Source organism: Chamaea fasciata, unplaced genomic scaffold (genome assembly GCF_029207755.1).
Source record: "Chamaea fasciata isolate MVZ Bird 193981 ecotype frontalis unplaced genomic scaffold, bChaFas1.0.hap1 SCAF_2, whole genome shotgun sequence".
Taxonomy (NCBI): Eukaryota; Metazoa; Chordata; class Aves; order Passeriformes; family Sylviidae; genus Chamaea; species Chamaea fasciata.
In genome coordinates this window covers 90,480,692-90,498,214 of record NW_027094087.1, presented here as the reverse complement: position 1 = coordinate 90,498,214, position 17,523 = coordinate 90,480,692, and the positions used below count along the sequence as shown (strand labels likewise).

At 36.9% G+C, this 17,523-nt stretch overlaps 1 protein-coding gene across 2 annotated transcripts in view; it reads left to right on the top strand.

Annotated features, from left to right (window-relative positions):
- Positions 1-17,222, top strand: part of ATP11A (ATPase phospholipid transporting 11A) — a 117,873-nt gene extending 100,651 nt beyond the window's left edge. The window contains exons 26-30 of one of the 2 annotated variants that reach the window (XM_066176749.1): positions 4,357-4,422; positions 4,706-4,809; positions 6,278-6,443; positions 10,603-10,707; positions 12,987-13,073. In XM_066176749.1, coding sequence (XP_066032846.1) covers positions 4,357-4,422; positions 4,706-4,809; positions 6,278-6,443; positions 10,603-10,692 — 426 coding nt within the window. In that variant the 3' untranslated portion in view covers positions 10,693-10,707; positions 12,987-13,073. Of the gene's footprint in view, positions 1-4,356; positions 4,423-4,705; positions 4,810-6,277; positions 6,444-10,602; positions 10,708-12,986 lie in introns of both variants that reach the window. The other variant, XM_066176748.1, reaches the window with a different exon arrangement.
- The last annotated feature ends 301 nt before the right edge of the window (positions 17,223-17,523 follow it).

Sequence of the window (17,523 nt, the reverse complement as noted above, 5' to 3'; positions counted from 1 at the left end):
TTTCAAATGTTGAAGTCTACAGCTAGATACCCATGTTAACACTTGAAGATAATGTGTTGCTTAAGGAGACATTCTGAGTCTTGAGTGTCTGCGTTTGAAAATTTGTCTTTATTGAGGATGCATGCCTGTGTTTATGTATAAGACTTGAGAGATACTGAGCTGCAATTTTAGATTTAAAGGCTTGAAAATTTCAAGTGTTCAGGAGTAGTCAGAGACTCTTATGTGAGTTTATACACACGTGAATGCTAATAGGTGTTGGTAGTTATTTCCCAGTTTTAAAATTATGCTTTCATCTGGAAAAAGTCAGTGAAGAATTTTAAGGTTTGAAAGGTTTGCTACTGCAACAAATATGTTATCACTGAACAGGGAAAAGGTAGAAAGCAGTAAAGAACATAAAAGAGTTGACAGTAACACTAATGCCATAAGTGATATGTACTGATACAAGTCAGGTTCCAGATTGTTAAAATAGGTACTGAAGCAAAAAATTTGAATCTTTTTCCCCACAAATGAACTAATCACTATTAGCACAAAACCAGTAAAAAATGAACAAAGTCAATATCTTTTCCATACAATGATGCCTGTCAGACTAAAATGAACGTACCATTAAGCTTGCCTCCACACACAATTTCTCCCCAAATGTTTCTCAGTGTTTTGAAATTAGTTTGAAACTATTTGCTTCCTGTAGTGAGATAGTACTAGGATGATGGAAAAGTATACTTCAGATTACTGAGATCTACTTCATAAATGCTTCCACTGGTCATTTTCTAGTAAGCAAAACTAAGATGCCAAAGATTTGTCTCCTATCAATTGTTATTAATTTGCAATACTGCTTTGTGTGTATGATGTTCCACTATGGATAGGACATCAAGGCTGGTGTTGCAAAAACCATCTAGTTAGAAACCAGCTACAGAAGAAAGGTAAGAAGAAAGGGAGGCACTGTAGAAGTCATTGCAGATTGCAAATGTCATCTTACTTCACCCATATAATAAATGTATTTCCTGGGTGATTTTCTTTATTTTGACATTTGATACAGAGTACATTAAATGCAATTAAGCTTGGTTGACAGAGACCAAGTAAAAAGAAATAACAGAATGAGAAGCGCAAAACAACAGGAAGGAAGATAGGTGAGCAGAATGCTGAATGGAACATGGAAAATCAACAAATGGAGTCACAGGAGGAGGAAGGGAATTCTTGGATAGGCTGGGAGCAGAACATAGGAAAATACTTGTTAATAAACTAGATGTTTACAGACTTAGGAAAGAATGATTCATTGCCTGAAGACATGAGTAGTATCTTGAGACATTCAATGCTAAAAAGACAGTGTGAATTTTTGTAATTTACACCTTCCCATATTGCTTCACTTACCTTTCTCTGTGCTAAAGTAGCAGCTTTATGGATCTTGTCCCTGTGCTGGGACTTCACTTTCTGAGTCAATAAGATGGGTGGATAAGGGGTTTGGTTGCAGACCAGTGTTTTCTATCTAGCCTAAAAGACAGGGAAAGGTTGTTTCAAAATCTTTATTTCATCTAGCAGCTTTTATTGCAAATATGGACAAATCGGTTCAGTATGCAGAAACTTAGACTCACAGTAGGGTCTCTGAGAGCTTATGACACCAGAAAATTGTAAAATTTAACTGCAAGAAGCAAGCTGGTGAACAGCATGATTGGTAGTTTCTGATCCAGATTCCTGTCTGGTGTTAACTACACAAGTTTTTATAGGGCACAGAAAATAGAATGATGGCATGAGCCTATTACACATCAAAGTAAAAGATGAAAATGCTGAAGGTTTTCTGAATTTTATCTAGTTAGTGTTCAGTAGACTTGGTCACACAGTAAGTAGTTTTAGAAGTGTGAAATGATTACTTAGAATAATGAATCTTTTGGCCAGTAATCTGTTTATTTTAATTTTTCTGTCCTTTCACAGTTGATTGCATTATCTTAGCCTAGCTTCCTACTGATTTGTGTCATGTGGCTGGCTGTGGTCTTCATTCACAATTTTTCACACAACAGCTTATTTGTGTGATCAACTTCCCACATGGATACCCTGTCACGTAATATTGGGTGAGCTCATACAGAAAATGGTAGATTGGACATGATCCAGTTCAACTCACTGCTCTGTGCAGAGCTAATTAAAATCAATTTGCTGAAGGCTTTGTCTAGTCTTTTTCATGTTTTCAGTGTCTCTGAAGATCCAGATTCCATAACCTTCCAGGGCAACCTATTCCAGTGTTTTTCTGTCTTCACGGTGGAAAAACTTCTCACAATACCTAAGCAGAGTATTTCTTGTTGTTGAAGAGGGATTTGATCCAGTTCTTCATCTTTGTAGTTCTTCAGATATTTGTGGGCAGCTGCTAGATTGTTCCTCAGCCTTCCCTTCACCAGACTAAGCACTGCACCCCTCTTTGCAGAAGAGCTATAGGCTGCTGAGCACCTTGGTTGCCTGCCGCTGTTCATTTCCTATTTTTCACACATCACACATGAACTGAGAGGCCCAAAATCGAGCATGGTGTTCCAGGTTCAACCTCACTGTAGCTGAGTAGATGGGAATAAAACCCTTTCTTCAGTGGCCATGTTCCTCCCAGCTGCTGTGCTGTTTACCTTCTGCATAGAGAGGACACAATACAGACTTGTATTCAGCCTGGAGTCCACATAACCCCACTGTAACTTCCTTTTCAGCAGGGCCATTGCATTGCCAGTCAGTTGCTGGATTGCTACTCCATTGTAGGTGTAAATCTTTGCACTTCTCCTTATTTAATTCCATAAAGTATCCTTTAGCCTGCATCTCAAATCAGCAGAGGTCCCTCTAGATTGAAACTCTGTCATTCATTATTTCAGCTATTCTCTATTTTTATACCACCTGGTAGTTTGTTCATGATATCCTGTCATCATCCAGCTACTGTCAGGGATATTCCACAATTTCCAGCCCAGTTTGCTGTTCATAGTGTGGTTTACTGATTAACAGAAGCCAACCATCCATCAGGGACTTTGGAATCCTGTGGTTCAACCGGTTTTCAACTGTACTAATAGTCTGTTTAGCCAGCCCCTGCTTCCTTATTGTCCAAGTGTCAAATGCCTTGCTAAATTCAAAATATGTTACATCCACTGCTTTTCCTCCTTAAGAGCAACTCAACCTGTTGGTCCCAAACTGTTGCCTGCTCCTTTCCTTCCCAAGCTTTACTGCTAAATGCAAGGAGCAGGTTTTGCTTGCAAAGACTACTAACATCCAGAGTATTGAGTAATCAGCATTTTCTTTGAAGCCTTCCACTAGGTTGTCTTACCACTCCATCAGTGGACTGGCATTCTTCCTTTGAAGCAAGAATATCTGTAAATACCCTTTTTGTCCCCCTCAACAATCCTAGTTAGAGCTGAGTTTTGTCTGAGATTTGTTCCTCTGCTTTTATGCTGTATGCTGCCTGCCCACACTGTCATCTCTTGAATGTTCCCATTTTGCCTTTTTGTCCATGCAGTAACTTCCTACTTTGCCAGCTGCATCTTCTGCTGAAATTCCGTGCCTGCATGGAAGTTGTCTCATTCTTGAAGTTGTAACTGCAGAAGGGAGTTCATGAGATCTCAACAGTTATCTTTCAAAGTAATTCAGATCTCTTGGACACTTTCATGGGTGCAATACCCTGAATCAAACACAGTCTCGTCTAAAATACAGTGTCCTGACTATTGCTTACTTTCCCAGTATTTCTCTGGATCCTGAACCTGGTCATCTGGTAGCTGTTGAAGTCCAAGCTATCCTCTGTGACAGTATTCACCACTAGTTCTTCCCTGCATCAGCATTAATGGTCATTTCTGCCCACTTGAAAAGCTGAAGTGTTTTTATGTCATTATGCAAGCGGGGAGAAAACGAACACAAGTTAAAAGTGGTTTATCTTAAAACATATGTGGACATTTTTGTACTTGTATGGTTATAACATTCTTATGCTTATCTGTATAACATACTGTTGAACCTCTAAGAAATTGTTGGATGCTAAGGACATCCAACAGAGAAAGGAAGTCAGAAAAAAGATGACATCCAAGAAGATTGATGAAATGACTGCAGTTTGTTTTTCAATCTCAGTGATTTGTTAATTGTGCTACCCTTGATTCTTACTAGGAAATATACTCTGTGTGAACTTCAGGTTCAGAGCATTGGTTATGGTCTTTTTCTGGCTGTCTGAAATCTGAGGTGTGTACACACAGAGCAAGAAACCAGAACACTTTGCACTGGATAGATCATGTAGGAGTTCAGTTTTTGCTCAAGTATCAGTTCATGATACAAATAAATACTAAGCTTTAAGTTGTTTACTCTGAACAATTCACAGCACAGCGGACAATATTGCCTATAACTGCTTTGGACCATTTTTTATAGATGTTTGGAACTTGGACCTTTGGAACAGTGGTGTTCACTGTGCTTGTATTCACGGTTACATTTAAGGTAAGGTATGCTGTATTTTATCCACTGAAACCTTCTTAAAACTTGTTTTTTAATTGTTGCTTTCTTATATTGATTTCTTTCTATCACCATGCATTGTTTTATTACTTTAAGTAAAGAGTTTGCTATCTGTGCCTTCTTAACTGTGCTCAGACTTCAAAGATATTTTTAACTAATTCTATGTAGAATTCTTCCCTATTTTCAAAAAGTATAATTCTATTTTATCTCCTGCAATTCTTGTTGCATCTAGATAGTAATAATATCATATAATATCTTTTTTTCCCAGCTTGCACTAGATACACACTATTGGACGTGGATAAATCACTTCATGATCTGGGGATCACTGGTATTCTACATTGTCTTTTCTCTGCTCTGGGGAGGAATTATTTGGTATGAACCCTAATATTAATTGCATTGCAAAAGTTGTTTCAGAAAAATAAAGTTGCTAATATTTCACCTTTTTGTCACAGAATTAAATTTAGCCTTTATTCAATGCAGAACTCTATTTTACACACATAATAATTGCTAACTGGAGAGTGCTCAGCTCTTCTATCAATGAATGTCTGCTAAAATCTTCTTAAAGAAGAATACAAGGAGAATATCAGACTCCAGATTACCACTGGTTTTATCTCAGTAGTGTCAGTCAAAAGCAGTCCAAGGGTTGGTTCAAGGAGCTGATGTTGCTTTTCTGAGTCAAAATGTCACAGAATAGGTCATGTCTGTGCAGTCGGTGACTACCCACCTACCTCCTGCTTGTCTTGGAAGCTAGCTGTAGCAGTCAAAACTAGAGACAGGGAGTGGAACTCAATATTGAAGTGATGTGGACATCCAAGGGTTCTGTGTCTGAGCTCATTGTTTTGCCTCCTTACTTAGTAAAGTGGTGTACTGTAGGTGTCTGATTGCCTACTCCTTCATGTTGGTAAGAAGCTTTGTAGGAATTAGTATAATTCTTGTGCATAGCCAATTTAAAGTATAGGAGGTTTTTGCTATTAAAAGCTCTGTACTTTTCAGTACTTGAAACTGATTTTTTTTTAAAAACTACTGCTGGAGTCATTCTACTTTGTATTCACAATATTTTGAGGGACTCGAGGAGGAGGGCTACCTATTGCTTGGTCATTAAGATGCCATTTAATTTAGAGAAAGGATTTGTATTTAGTGTGTCTCTTGCAAATGAGTAACTACCTCTTAACTCCTTGGATATTTAGCTGCCTCTTCTTTCTTCTACTAAGATCATATCTGAATTTCTTCAGCATCTGGCCTCTGGTTCCCAGTAACATACAGTGATAGCATTTTAATGATCATGCAACTGCATGGGATACAGGGAGATAGTGAAGAGAAGGTATTAATAGTGTGGTTGGATTAACTATGTGGTGAATAGGATGGGGAGCATGAAAGCATTAGAGAGTCTTAGGGGAGCCTGAGAGGTATGAAAATGAGTGTGGTTAATGAGCCTTACTCTGAGGATACATACAAAGCAGTGTGCCTTAGCAAAGACCAGGGGAATGGTGGGTGGGACACTAAGAAGAAGGGTAGAAAATACCTGGGGCAAGATGAGGGTACATGGAAGAGCATAAACACATTAAGAATGAACTTAATTTAACTTTGCAAGGGAGAGACACTATGACAGGGAGAGGACAGCATGATATTTCCTGCAGTCGGGAAGACAAAAGGAAGGTAGTTGTCTCCAGATGATACTTGTTTAGCTCTCCCTTTGAGAAGACTGGGATGGATGAACTCCCACAAACTGGGAAACTGAACCTGAAGTAATTCCTCACTACCATAATTCTTGTATTTAATACTATCAGCTTTTCTTTTGTGTACAGAGGTGTAATAATTATTTTATCTTTTTTCCTCCCAGGCCTTTTCTCAATTATCAGAGGATGTATTACGTGTTCATGCAAATGCTGTCCAGTGGTCCTGCATGGCTGGGTATAATTCTGCTCATAACTGTCAGCCTTCTTCCAGATGTTCTGAAGAAGGTCTTATGCAGGCAGTTGTGGCCTACAGCAACAGAAAGAATCCAGGTAAATAATCTTTTTCATTGCGAGGTTAGGGGTTTTTTTGTATTACAAATGTCTAACCATCTAGGCCAAGGTCAGAGATTAGAGCAGAGGTTCCCCATCTGTGGTGTCTGAACAATATGGTGAAAGATGCTGCCTGTTATTTACATGGTGGCATTAACCTGAATCCTGGGGCAACACTTGTGTGTCCATACCAGCAACTACAGGGAAATCAGCTGCTGAGGATGGTGGGAGACAGCTACATGGCTCAATGTGATTTTTGATTTGAGGAAATAAGAAGAGCAAGGGGATTGGGATCTCCATAAGGGTAGATAAGAGGCACTTACATCTGGTAACTTACTGATGCCTGTTACAAAAACACATGTATTAAAACTTACTCATATCCTATTAATAGTTTTTTCTTCCTTTAAATTTCAACTTATATTTTGCCTGTTCTGATCCATTATTTGTACATAAATGTGCCTTGCTGTGCCAATGGGACGAGGATTTAAAAATCTTTTCTCTCCTTTCATCTGATCAGCCCAAAAGGAGAAATGACTGTGTAAATACAGGCCAGCTCTTCTAAGGCTGGAGAGGAAGCCAGGTTCTGCGGGAAGGACATGAATAGAAAATGTTTCCTGTATTTTAACCACAGTAAATTTTATATATTATATATGTTAGAATGTGAAGGACAATAGAGGTGCTGAACTTTAAATCTAATGTTACTGCCCTTGCCCTTTTCAGCCCATCAGCTGCCCACCAGTAGGTTAAAAGAAAGAGTTACCAACAGCGGAAGGGATTAGGTAGGATTTTGATGTTTAATTGAGAAGGTACTTTGCATTAAGAGGAAAGGAATAAAGGAACTCTGCTACCATGGAAAAAAAATATCCCTGTGGCAAATGTAAAATCCTTTGCCACTGTTTTGTATTCCTAGAATATATGGGTGTAATAATGCCTCACTTCAGGAAAGAATAAAGAATAGCAGGAAACATTCCCAGGCAGATCAGTATTTAATGTTTTTTTTTTCATTTGGAGATCTTAGATATCTCTTTGCCGTATATACTACTTCTGGAAGGAGTTGACCTCAGTATAGATTCTGAATAGTTAATTTAAAAGTCTAAAGAGAGTGAATAAGCAAGGGTTAAGGTAAAGAAACAAGCTAGTAAATAAAAACCCCTAACAAAAGTATCATAGCATTTCTTACAGACATTGTGTATTGATACTGGAAAATGAATCTATAGTAAAGCAGACTTTGGGCTCAACACTGGCAATTTTTTAATATTTAGTCAAAGATCTGTGATTTTAACCAGTTATATTGCTTGTCTTTTTCTTCTTTCCTCTCTTTGTTTCTTCCTGTCTTCCAATCTGCTTTCTCTAAATAACTGCTACCTTGCTTTAAACATAAATGATGTGCTCGGTTGCTTTCTACAATCTTCTGGGGAAATCAGACTAAACATCAGTGCCTTTCTGTTGAGCAGTCCACCATCTTTATGCTTTCTCAGACTTCAAGCAGTCTAAGTTTCTAATGGAACAAAAGGTGACTTTTTTCTGCCTTTCTGCATGCTTGGCCATTTCATTCAAAGGACATTATAAAGTTTATCATCAGAAGTTATTTACCATACTCAGTATCTCCATTTGTGATTCATGTCAACTATATTTTGAGGAATACTTTTTAGTATAGTTTTTTCCTTCTGTGTATCTCAAGGATTGTATGAATTGTTGTCACAGTCCATCGCTGTCACTATCAATTTTTGTCACTGTTCTTGCTGCAATTTACAGAATATTTCTGTCTCAGGAATCTATGACTCTTACACCCTCATTTTAATCATTGGTCTCTCTGTAGATGAATGCATGTTGTGTTTCCACTGTACCTGAATAAGTAGGATAATGGCCACATAAACAAGTGATAATTCTGATTAGGCTGATGTTGCTAACATCATATGGAAAATGTGGTACTGGAAACCACTTAAACAGTCTTTGGAATATATTAATGTATCTTCTCTGCTGCTAGAAAATGCAGCTTTTTCTCTTTTTCGAGAATGCATTTTGAAACTGAGCTTTCCTTATATTCCCTTTTATGAAATTCTGTGCTCTTTCTAGAAAGAAAACAGCTCAAGATCGGAAAGTTTATGACATTATTTAATATAAAAGTAGAAGAAATGCTAGTAAATCTTGTTTCCTCTACAGTCTGCAAGAAAACTGTTTTGTACTTAATATTCAAAGACTGCTGGTTTCCATTGCAGATTTTAAATCTTTCTTTCTTAAGTGGTTAAGATAAAAAAGGTATTTCCTCCTTCTTTCTTCCCCAGAAATATATAGTCAATGAAATTTACTGTAATTATATAAATTAGAGGAAAAATACATTTTTTTCACTATCAACAATTCTGACTAAAATTTCCTCTTAAGTGCCTTAGGATTGGTTTGAACTGAGCTTATAAATAATTATTTTAAATGTACTGCTTTCCTAAAAGTGATACTACTTTCTTTATAACAAGAAGGCTTCAGGAAGAATTGAAAAGATTAACATAGGATTAGTGATCATTTCCCAGGTTGCTTTTCCCAGGTTAGCCTTTGATGCAGTTTTTATACTTCTAAATTTTTCAGTTATTTGAGAGTCACTCCAGTGTGTGGTGAGCGATTGTTTACCATCATTAACATCTGGATGTTTTTAAACATACCACATATAACTCTGGGGTTTTTCCAGAGAGCTTTCCTGAGGTGTGTAGATATATATATATATATATAGAGAGAGAGAGAGAGATAGATATATATATATACACATACATACAGACATATATGTGTATAGACATACATATATGTACATATATAAACATATATATATGTACATATATATGTATATATATGTGTGTGCATGTATATTGATATTTATATGCATATATACATATGAACTGTTTTCTTGGGCTAAAACATTACTTCTGCAAAAGCTTTGGAGGAATCTGTTGCTTTTTGGTAATTTTGGTCAAAATCTACCTATTTCTTATATATGTAGTCTCTGCAACTCTGGCTCAGTGACACGTTGAATTTTGTGCTTTAGCTGGTGATTGTGCAACTGTGAGGTTTCTTTCAGCTTTTACTTTTATAAAGTAATAAGGTTTTTTTTTTAATATATCAAATCTACTTCGATTATATTTTCTTTTTCTTTAGTCTTCTTTTGTTAGTAGAATTTCAGCCACTCCGTTGGCAAAAATATAAATTCAATTTAAATTATCCGATTTCCATTTTTAAAATTTTCACTTTGACTGACAGTGTTTCAGCAATTCCAAGTATTTGGTAGCTGAAATACCAGGTGTTTCGTTTCTGAACTGTAAATTACTTCTGTACTTTCATCCCTTTGTAAGAAATATTTTCTTTTTCTCTTTGTTTTTGACTGATTTCTTAGTTTGCTTTCACTTGATCAGAAGCTTGGGCCATCAGCCATGTTATGGGATCTTTACCCTTTGCTGCACCTGGGGAGACCCAAGGTGGTCCTTTTGCCTGGGGAAGCTTCTCTGGGGATTCATCATTCTTCTGTTCTGCAGTGGGCTTAGCTGCTGTCGAACAGCTGCACTGGGCGCTCTGAAAAGTGTTCACCAGCAAACTGCTGCCTTTGTCACGTGTTGGCTCCTCCTCTGCGGAAACAAAGCAATGGATCTTGCTGTTGCAATATTTGAATGCTGTGAAAGAAGTTTCCTTGGCAACTCTTGGGCCCTCTCTGCCCATAGTGTAAAGACTAAGCTGTAAGTCAGCCTTCATTAGCACCGCCCCATCACCTCCGTGTGGGGCACTCCCTTCAGCTGCCAGTTGTTCTGGGGAGTAGTGGAGCGGGATGTCCACTCCTTAATGTAAGATTGATTTGGCCTCGTGGTAGCAAAGGCACCTCTCCCATTCAGTGCAGGTTATTGTTAGAGGGGCAGGACACACAGCCCAAAGTGCTTGGTCGGTTTAGTGCTTTTGAGAGTAATTTTTAACAGAGTTTGAAATGGAATTAAAAACACCCTCAAATGATTAAGCTCAGGATCCAGAAATAGAAACCTTGTTTTATACTGGATAACCTTTCCTTTTTAAATCTATCAGAAAATCCATCACTTTTACAGGACTTTGCTATAACAGTTACCAAATGGTACAATTCATTCACATTTCTTGTATTCAGCAAGAGTCTCACTGTTTTTCCTCATCCTTGCAGAAGAGTATGAGACATAAAACAGCCCAAAATGCACTGACGAACTGCGATGGGCCACTTCTTGAAGGAAATCTTTCACCTTCCGAGCCATAATTAGATCAAAGCTAGGTAACAGTACTGTATGTGTTGCCAATTTGGATTAATTTCTATTGGTGCTATTTACAAATCAACTGTTTCCTCCAGAGTTTTTGATTTACTTTATCAGTATTGATACAAAATCATTATGTTTTACTTGGAGAGCCTAGTTTTTGCAAGAGATGTTCCATGCCACAGGTAAGATCTTTTTGTCTCAGAAATTTAATCATGTAAAGCAAACCAATAAATCGATATTTCCATATTCTTGTCCTATAAATTGTATTATGTATAGGTGTTGTGTAATATTTCTTCTATAAGAACTGCGGTCATCATTGCAGTGTGTACTCACATTACACCACAATGTAAAATACATAAAGTCAGAGAGAATTCTTACCCATCATCTTTCATGTTCTTGAATAGATATATAGACTAAAAGCAGATGGTAACATGTGAAGATAATCATAGTGAGTTACTTGTGATTAGGACCTTGGGTCAGAAGACTGGGGCTGTGCATCTGACAGTGTCTGCCACAGTGGTCTGTTGTGTACACACCAGGGCATTGCCTCAGATCAAGAGAGGAGTGTGATAATTCGGCTGAATATCTGAGACAGCAGCATGAGTGGTGAACTGAATTCCCCAAACATAAGGCCAGCAGAATGAAAGTCTTTGCTTTATGTCATCTCTTTGCTATGCCACTGCTTACACAAACGAGTGAGAAGTACACACTTCATTCTAATGATTCCCACCTGGATACCATGACTGCTCCAGTCCCTTCATGCTCTCCTGACCCCAAAAGCAGCATATGAGGAACTAAGTGAAAGTGCAAAGTTAGCAGTATGTGAAAAGGACAAATGTCATGTCCTCTCTGTTCTGTAGAAGTTTAAAGTAGCTGAAGGTAACTAAAATAGCTGATTTACTTTTAATGACTGTTACACAAGTAATAGTAGGAGACACCAACTTCCTTGACTAGCTTCAGGCGGAGCCATGTGTAGAAAAAAGGATTTTATTTTTAGAACTATCTATGGTAACTTAAATGCTTCACTTTCTAGCTGAAAGAATAGGAAAATTAATTACCAAACTGTATGACTACACCCTCTTACATTTCCGAAGCAAATTTGCAAATCAGTTACCTGATTCTTATGTAGTAATGTTGCTATTTGGTCTATATGTGTTTAAAAGAACCCAGGCCTCACTGTGGTGAGCAGTTTAGGATATCTTTGTGACCTTTCCAAGAGTGTCTTTTTTAAGAGAGCTTTCAGATTGCTCTAGGTTATGCAAGAGTAATGTTTCAAGCTTGTGATTGGCATTAGTGTCATGTTACATTGCAGCCAAAGTTTTATAAGCCACATCATTAATATTTATGTTGTGATTTTGTCCTTCTGCTACTGGGTTCTGATTAACAGGGAAGAAGGGGAAGAATAGAAGATTTAGTGGTTCATATAGCATTAATGGAGAGATTGATGAATAACATTGCTTTGAACCATGTTTATAATGCATTTATATGTTAGATACCTCTTTACCTGAAAATTATATGTGCATTTAGTGAAAAGAATTTTATAAACTCATTGGGGAAAGGGCTGTGCTAGTTTTATTTCAGTTTGTGCACATGTCCAGACTCCTGTCATACAGCTGTGGTGTTCTGTAGTCCTGAGCATTTCCTGAGTGGACATGCTGATTCTGCCAGAGTGTGGAGTGATTATGTAAGAAAGATAAATTCTAATGGGCAATTAGACCAAGAGCACTGAGACGTACAGTGTAAATTGCCTGTATAGATGCTATACATAACCTATGCAAGTCTAAAATTCAATACTGCTTAGAAGTACAAAGCAAGTGCATTAAACTCTGGAAGCTTCATCTGTTAGCACAAACTGACTGTAAAGGACTTCCTCTCTTTGTAGGTACAGGGCAAAGTACTTGAACCTGTCTTAAAATTCCCCATAAGAAATTCAGGGATAAAACGAGGGGAAATTCCAAAATGAATCATAACCTTAACTTAAAACACTTCCATTTGAAGGCAGGCCTCTGTGTTTTCATCTCTTCTCTGAAGAGTCCATTATCATGTTTAGAAGTCAAGTATAGAATCATGCCTGGTTCTGTAGGTCTTAATATAAAACTAATCATGTTGAAACTGGTTGATTGCAAAGCAACACGAGATTGTGCTTTCACATGAAACAAATAGCCAGAGTGGTGATTTAGGTAAAGGTATTGTTATACCAAGGGGAAGTGGTCTTATGAAAGAAAACAATTATATACTTTTGGTTCCAAGATTGTCTATTTACTATGTATTGGTTTCTTTTTTTTCCTTTTAACAGAATGCATCGAGGCACTGTCAGGAGCACATCTCAGAATTCACACCTCTTGCCTGTCTGAAAAGCCCAAGATACAGGAGCAGTGACTGCAGCAATTCCCCAGCAAGAAGGTCTAATTCTCATTCTAAAAAAGTGATGTTTACGCAGTGGAGAGGCGTTGATTATTCAGTACTTCCATCTGTCTTTGGCTATTCAAATAAGCGTTGCCGTTCCAGTGCAGGCTACCACTACAGTGGGTCAGGTTTGGAAACGTCCATATGACAGAACACCAAGTCAAGCCTTTAAAAACTGTGGTTTTGTTTATTTATATTTTCAGGAAACAGACGTGTTACAGAAACATATTAAACTATATGTGGCTTTTGCTGTCTGAGGTAGTGTTGAGACAAACAGGATCAAGAGCTAGAAGTATGAACCCTTACAGGCCAATAGGCCTCCTTTTATGTTTTGAACTACTGAAGCAATGAACAATCTGCACAGTCTGGTACTGTGAGACTGGTAGCACTAAAAATTCTCTTCATCCTATGTCAAGACTTCCGTGTATTTACTACTTCTGTCATCTTCAGTGATTTTCTTTGTTACTTGAAGTGCATAGTTTCAGTCAGTGACCTACATTTTGAGATCAACAGTTTTAATTTTCAGCCAGGAGCAATTGTCTCAGTTATCTCAAATGAAATTCTCCTAAAGCATATTTAACAAACGCTGTTTCTGATTTTCCTCTGTCCTTTTTTCTTTCTTTGCTCTTTCTGTAGAACAAACTGGTGTTTCCTCTGTGCAAATCTGCTTTCAAGAAACACTCTCTAATGTTCACTTCCTTGTAAGTGGCCAAATCAGGGCTATGTATGGTTTTGGTTAGTTTTCCCCTGTAGAAAGATAGGCAGAACAATCCTTGTGTAGAGTATGCACACACAATATGAAGTCAAGTTGGCTGTTAAATAGGTAAATATCACCAGTGTCAGTATCTACTTATAAACTGAATGTAAGCATTTTGCCTAAAACATCTTTGAATTTGTCAAAGATGCACATTCTCTGGTGTTCTCACTTCTTATCCCTATGATTGTAAAATACATATAGCAGAAAGTACTACATATTAAGCTTCTTTTGACACGGTTTAATGGATTTTTTTCTTAAAAGAAGAAAAGCTGGTTTTTGGATGAGTATCTTTTACTGTCTCGATTCATCCTCTTAATTCTATTTTTTTTTGTGTGCGTGTGTGGTTAGATACTGGCTAGGGGGCTTGGTAGATACATTACAAAGCACACAGCTGTTAGCTTTTGCAAGCAAACCACGAGGTGGCACACAACTGTTGACTAACAGTTGAACCACAGTTGGGATATAGAAACTTATCTGTAGAAACAGTTTCTATCTATAGAAACAAAGGATTCTGTTTGAATTCCCTTAAGAATGACAGCCAACTTGCACTTCAGTTTTCTCTGCTACATTTGTTACCTTGCAGTAATTCAACTATTAGCTGCATCTTTGTGCTGTTTCTTTAGTCCAGTGTTTTATTTTGGGGTGCAAAGATATCTGAAGGAGTAATCCGATTTCAGTCAATTTCAGCTTGGTGGTTACAGCTGGTTAACAGCCATCCTTATTCAATACCTCTGTGAGGACATTACTTAAAAATTTATTTCAGTATGAAAACAAAATATTTGGAATCAGACCTGCAGCACTTACTGGAAGACCTGGCCAAGACATTGGTTAGTTGTCTTTCGCATGGACAAGGGTGGCAAAGAAAAATTATTTCCTTTTTTGTGTTTTAACAAGAAAAAACAGAGGCAAAAGAAGTTTACTTACTAGTTTACTTTTTAATTAAAGAAAAATTAACAGAGAAGGAAATGTTCCTCGCAGTATTCTGAGTAGTTTTCATATTAAACAGTGATTTGTTATTAAAATGCCCTGGGTCAAGCAGAGATTGTAAAGTGAGTTATGAAATCTTCAGTATACCAAAGATAACAGAATTTTACAAAGTCTAACAGTGAGCACCACAGATAAAGGTTTTTTATCATTTAACATATAGCACTTTTAAGTTTCAAAGAATGTCCTTATAGCAGTAGCATTATGAAATACATACACATGTGTGGATGTGTGTACATATACTTGCCATTGCAGACTTGAATGTTGGTCAGTTAGAGCCATCCCCTACATAAAACACTGGTGTATATATTTTTAAGAAGTTAATATGGGTATACATTTTATACCAGTAGCAGTGACAAATTTCTTGTGTGTAGTTAACAAATTATTTGTAATGTATTTTTTAGAAATCTTAAAATTGCCTTTGCACTGAAATATTTTTCATACTGTAGCTATTTATAAATCTGTTTTACGCATACATTTGTTAACACACCATTTCTATTTTTTTTAAGTATATGTTTTGAAGGCTTTTTTTTATAACTATGAGTTTTGGCCACTTAAATTTAGCTTAGAGTGGAGTTGTGGCTGAATGTTAAAATTCTAATGAATGTGAAATTAGAAATACAGGTCTGTTGCTCTATGAGTCTCACCCAAATTATTGATGTTCTGTTGGGATTTGTGGTAGCAGCGATTAGAGTGCTGTACTTGCAGTGCTATATAATAACTGCTAGCTTTTTTACTCTATAAAGCCTCCTGCTTTTTTACTTTGTGAGTTCTATCTTTTAGCCTTAAATAAGGAAATTTTTGCTTGATGTTTTTGAAAATGCTGCATTCCTCTTCTGCCTACTAACAAAGCAGTTCATTGCAAACTTCATGTAGCCCTGCGCTTAGATATTGTTGACAACATTGTTCAGGCTGAAACACCTGTATACACGTTTGAGAAATTTTAGTTCAACATGTCATTTTTTGGAGGAGAAAGAATGCTTGAATTAAAGTGGAAGTTCCTGTTTTGATTTAGCAATACTTTCACCTTTAAAAGTTGGTGCTGTTTGTTTGTTAAAATAGACTGTTTAATGAAATGAACATAAAACATCAACTTGGCTTCACTTGATGTGTTTTTGCGTCAGTCCCTCTTACTATTGCCATTGTAAACCTAGTCCACTGCGGCAGGTGTTAACCTGGGAGTTTTACTGCAAAAGATAAAAAGATGAAAAAGTAGAAATTAGGTCAAAATGCATTAGAGTCTTTGATTATGGGTGGGACACTGAAAGGATACAGATTTTTATGTGTGAAGAAAAAAAAGAAAGAGGAAAAGTCTAAAAATCTATGTAACCTTCTAACTTGCCTCGTTTAAATTGTTGCAGCTTTAACAGCATAATGTCTCCATAACTGCTTCTATAAATGACTTGAAACTGGTAAGCGCTAACCAAATGTACGTGAAGACTTAGTATTTCAAGCTTTTTGGCCACTGAAGCTCATATATTCCTGCAGTGGCTTGTGGCAAAAGATCTTTTTTGTTTTACCATGTACAATAATTGTTTGTTCAGCCACTTAATGTAAAAGCTTACAGTTTACTTTCTTGCTTGCATTAGCCTGTTTGTCGTGACCCAACTGGCTTGCAAAAATAAGAGGAAAAAATAGCTTAATTGAGGAACTGCACTACTTTTCTTTTGGAAGCCAGTGGGATCCTTGTGCTCATGCTACTGTCTCTGTTAAAAAGCTTTAATGGAAATTTGTGGAAGTATTACAAAAGAACATACATGATTCTACTTTGCAGAATAATCAAAAAATCAGTTTATATAGCTTTAATTTTTTACCTTATGAAAATTCACAGGATTTCAATCTGCATTGTCTTGGACATAAATTCTGTGCTATGTACACTTTGCATTTTAGAGGTTCTTTCATGATCTAATGTAAAGTAGAATCTGCGAAAGTTGCTGTATGGGCCTGGGGGTAGTTATCTGTGCTTTAAACATTAAAGATGTCTGTAGTCATCAGCACCAAATACTGACACTTATTTTTAATTGAACAATTTTAGGTGCATTTATTTGAAAATAAATCAGCCTTCAAATCTAATATTCAGATTATCCTATACTACTTCATTTATTTGATTTGAAGAGTCATTGTGTGAATACATTACTGTAAAATTTCTTTTCAGTACTATTTTTAACTTTTATTTCTGTAGACAACCAAATATAACTTGTTTATATTCAGCCACAGTTTGGATCGTTATGTAGAATATATAAGCAGGAGATACAAATCTGCTTGCAATAAATATAAACATTCAAGACTGGTTTAAGTTTGCTCACAAGTAATTACAGTAATTCTAGTATGAATATGAGATGGTTTCATATTCGTCTGTAATAAAATGTAAGTATATAAAGAAAACAGAATGAGTATTTGATTATTGAATTTGTTTGTAGTCACGTTCATTTTTCATGCTGAAGAGGGTCCAGTGGACCACCAGATAAATGATTAAGGGGACTGGAGCATCTCTCTTATGAGACCCTGCAGGAGCTGGGCCTGTTTAGTCTAGAGGAGAAAAGACTGAGAGGGAATCTCATCCATGCATATACATATCTCAGTGGTGGGTGCCAAGAGGATGGTACCAGGCTCTTCAGCAGTGCCCAGCGACAGGACAAGGAGAATTGGTCTTAAACAAAAACACAGGAAGTTTCACTTCAACCTG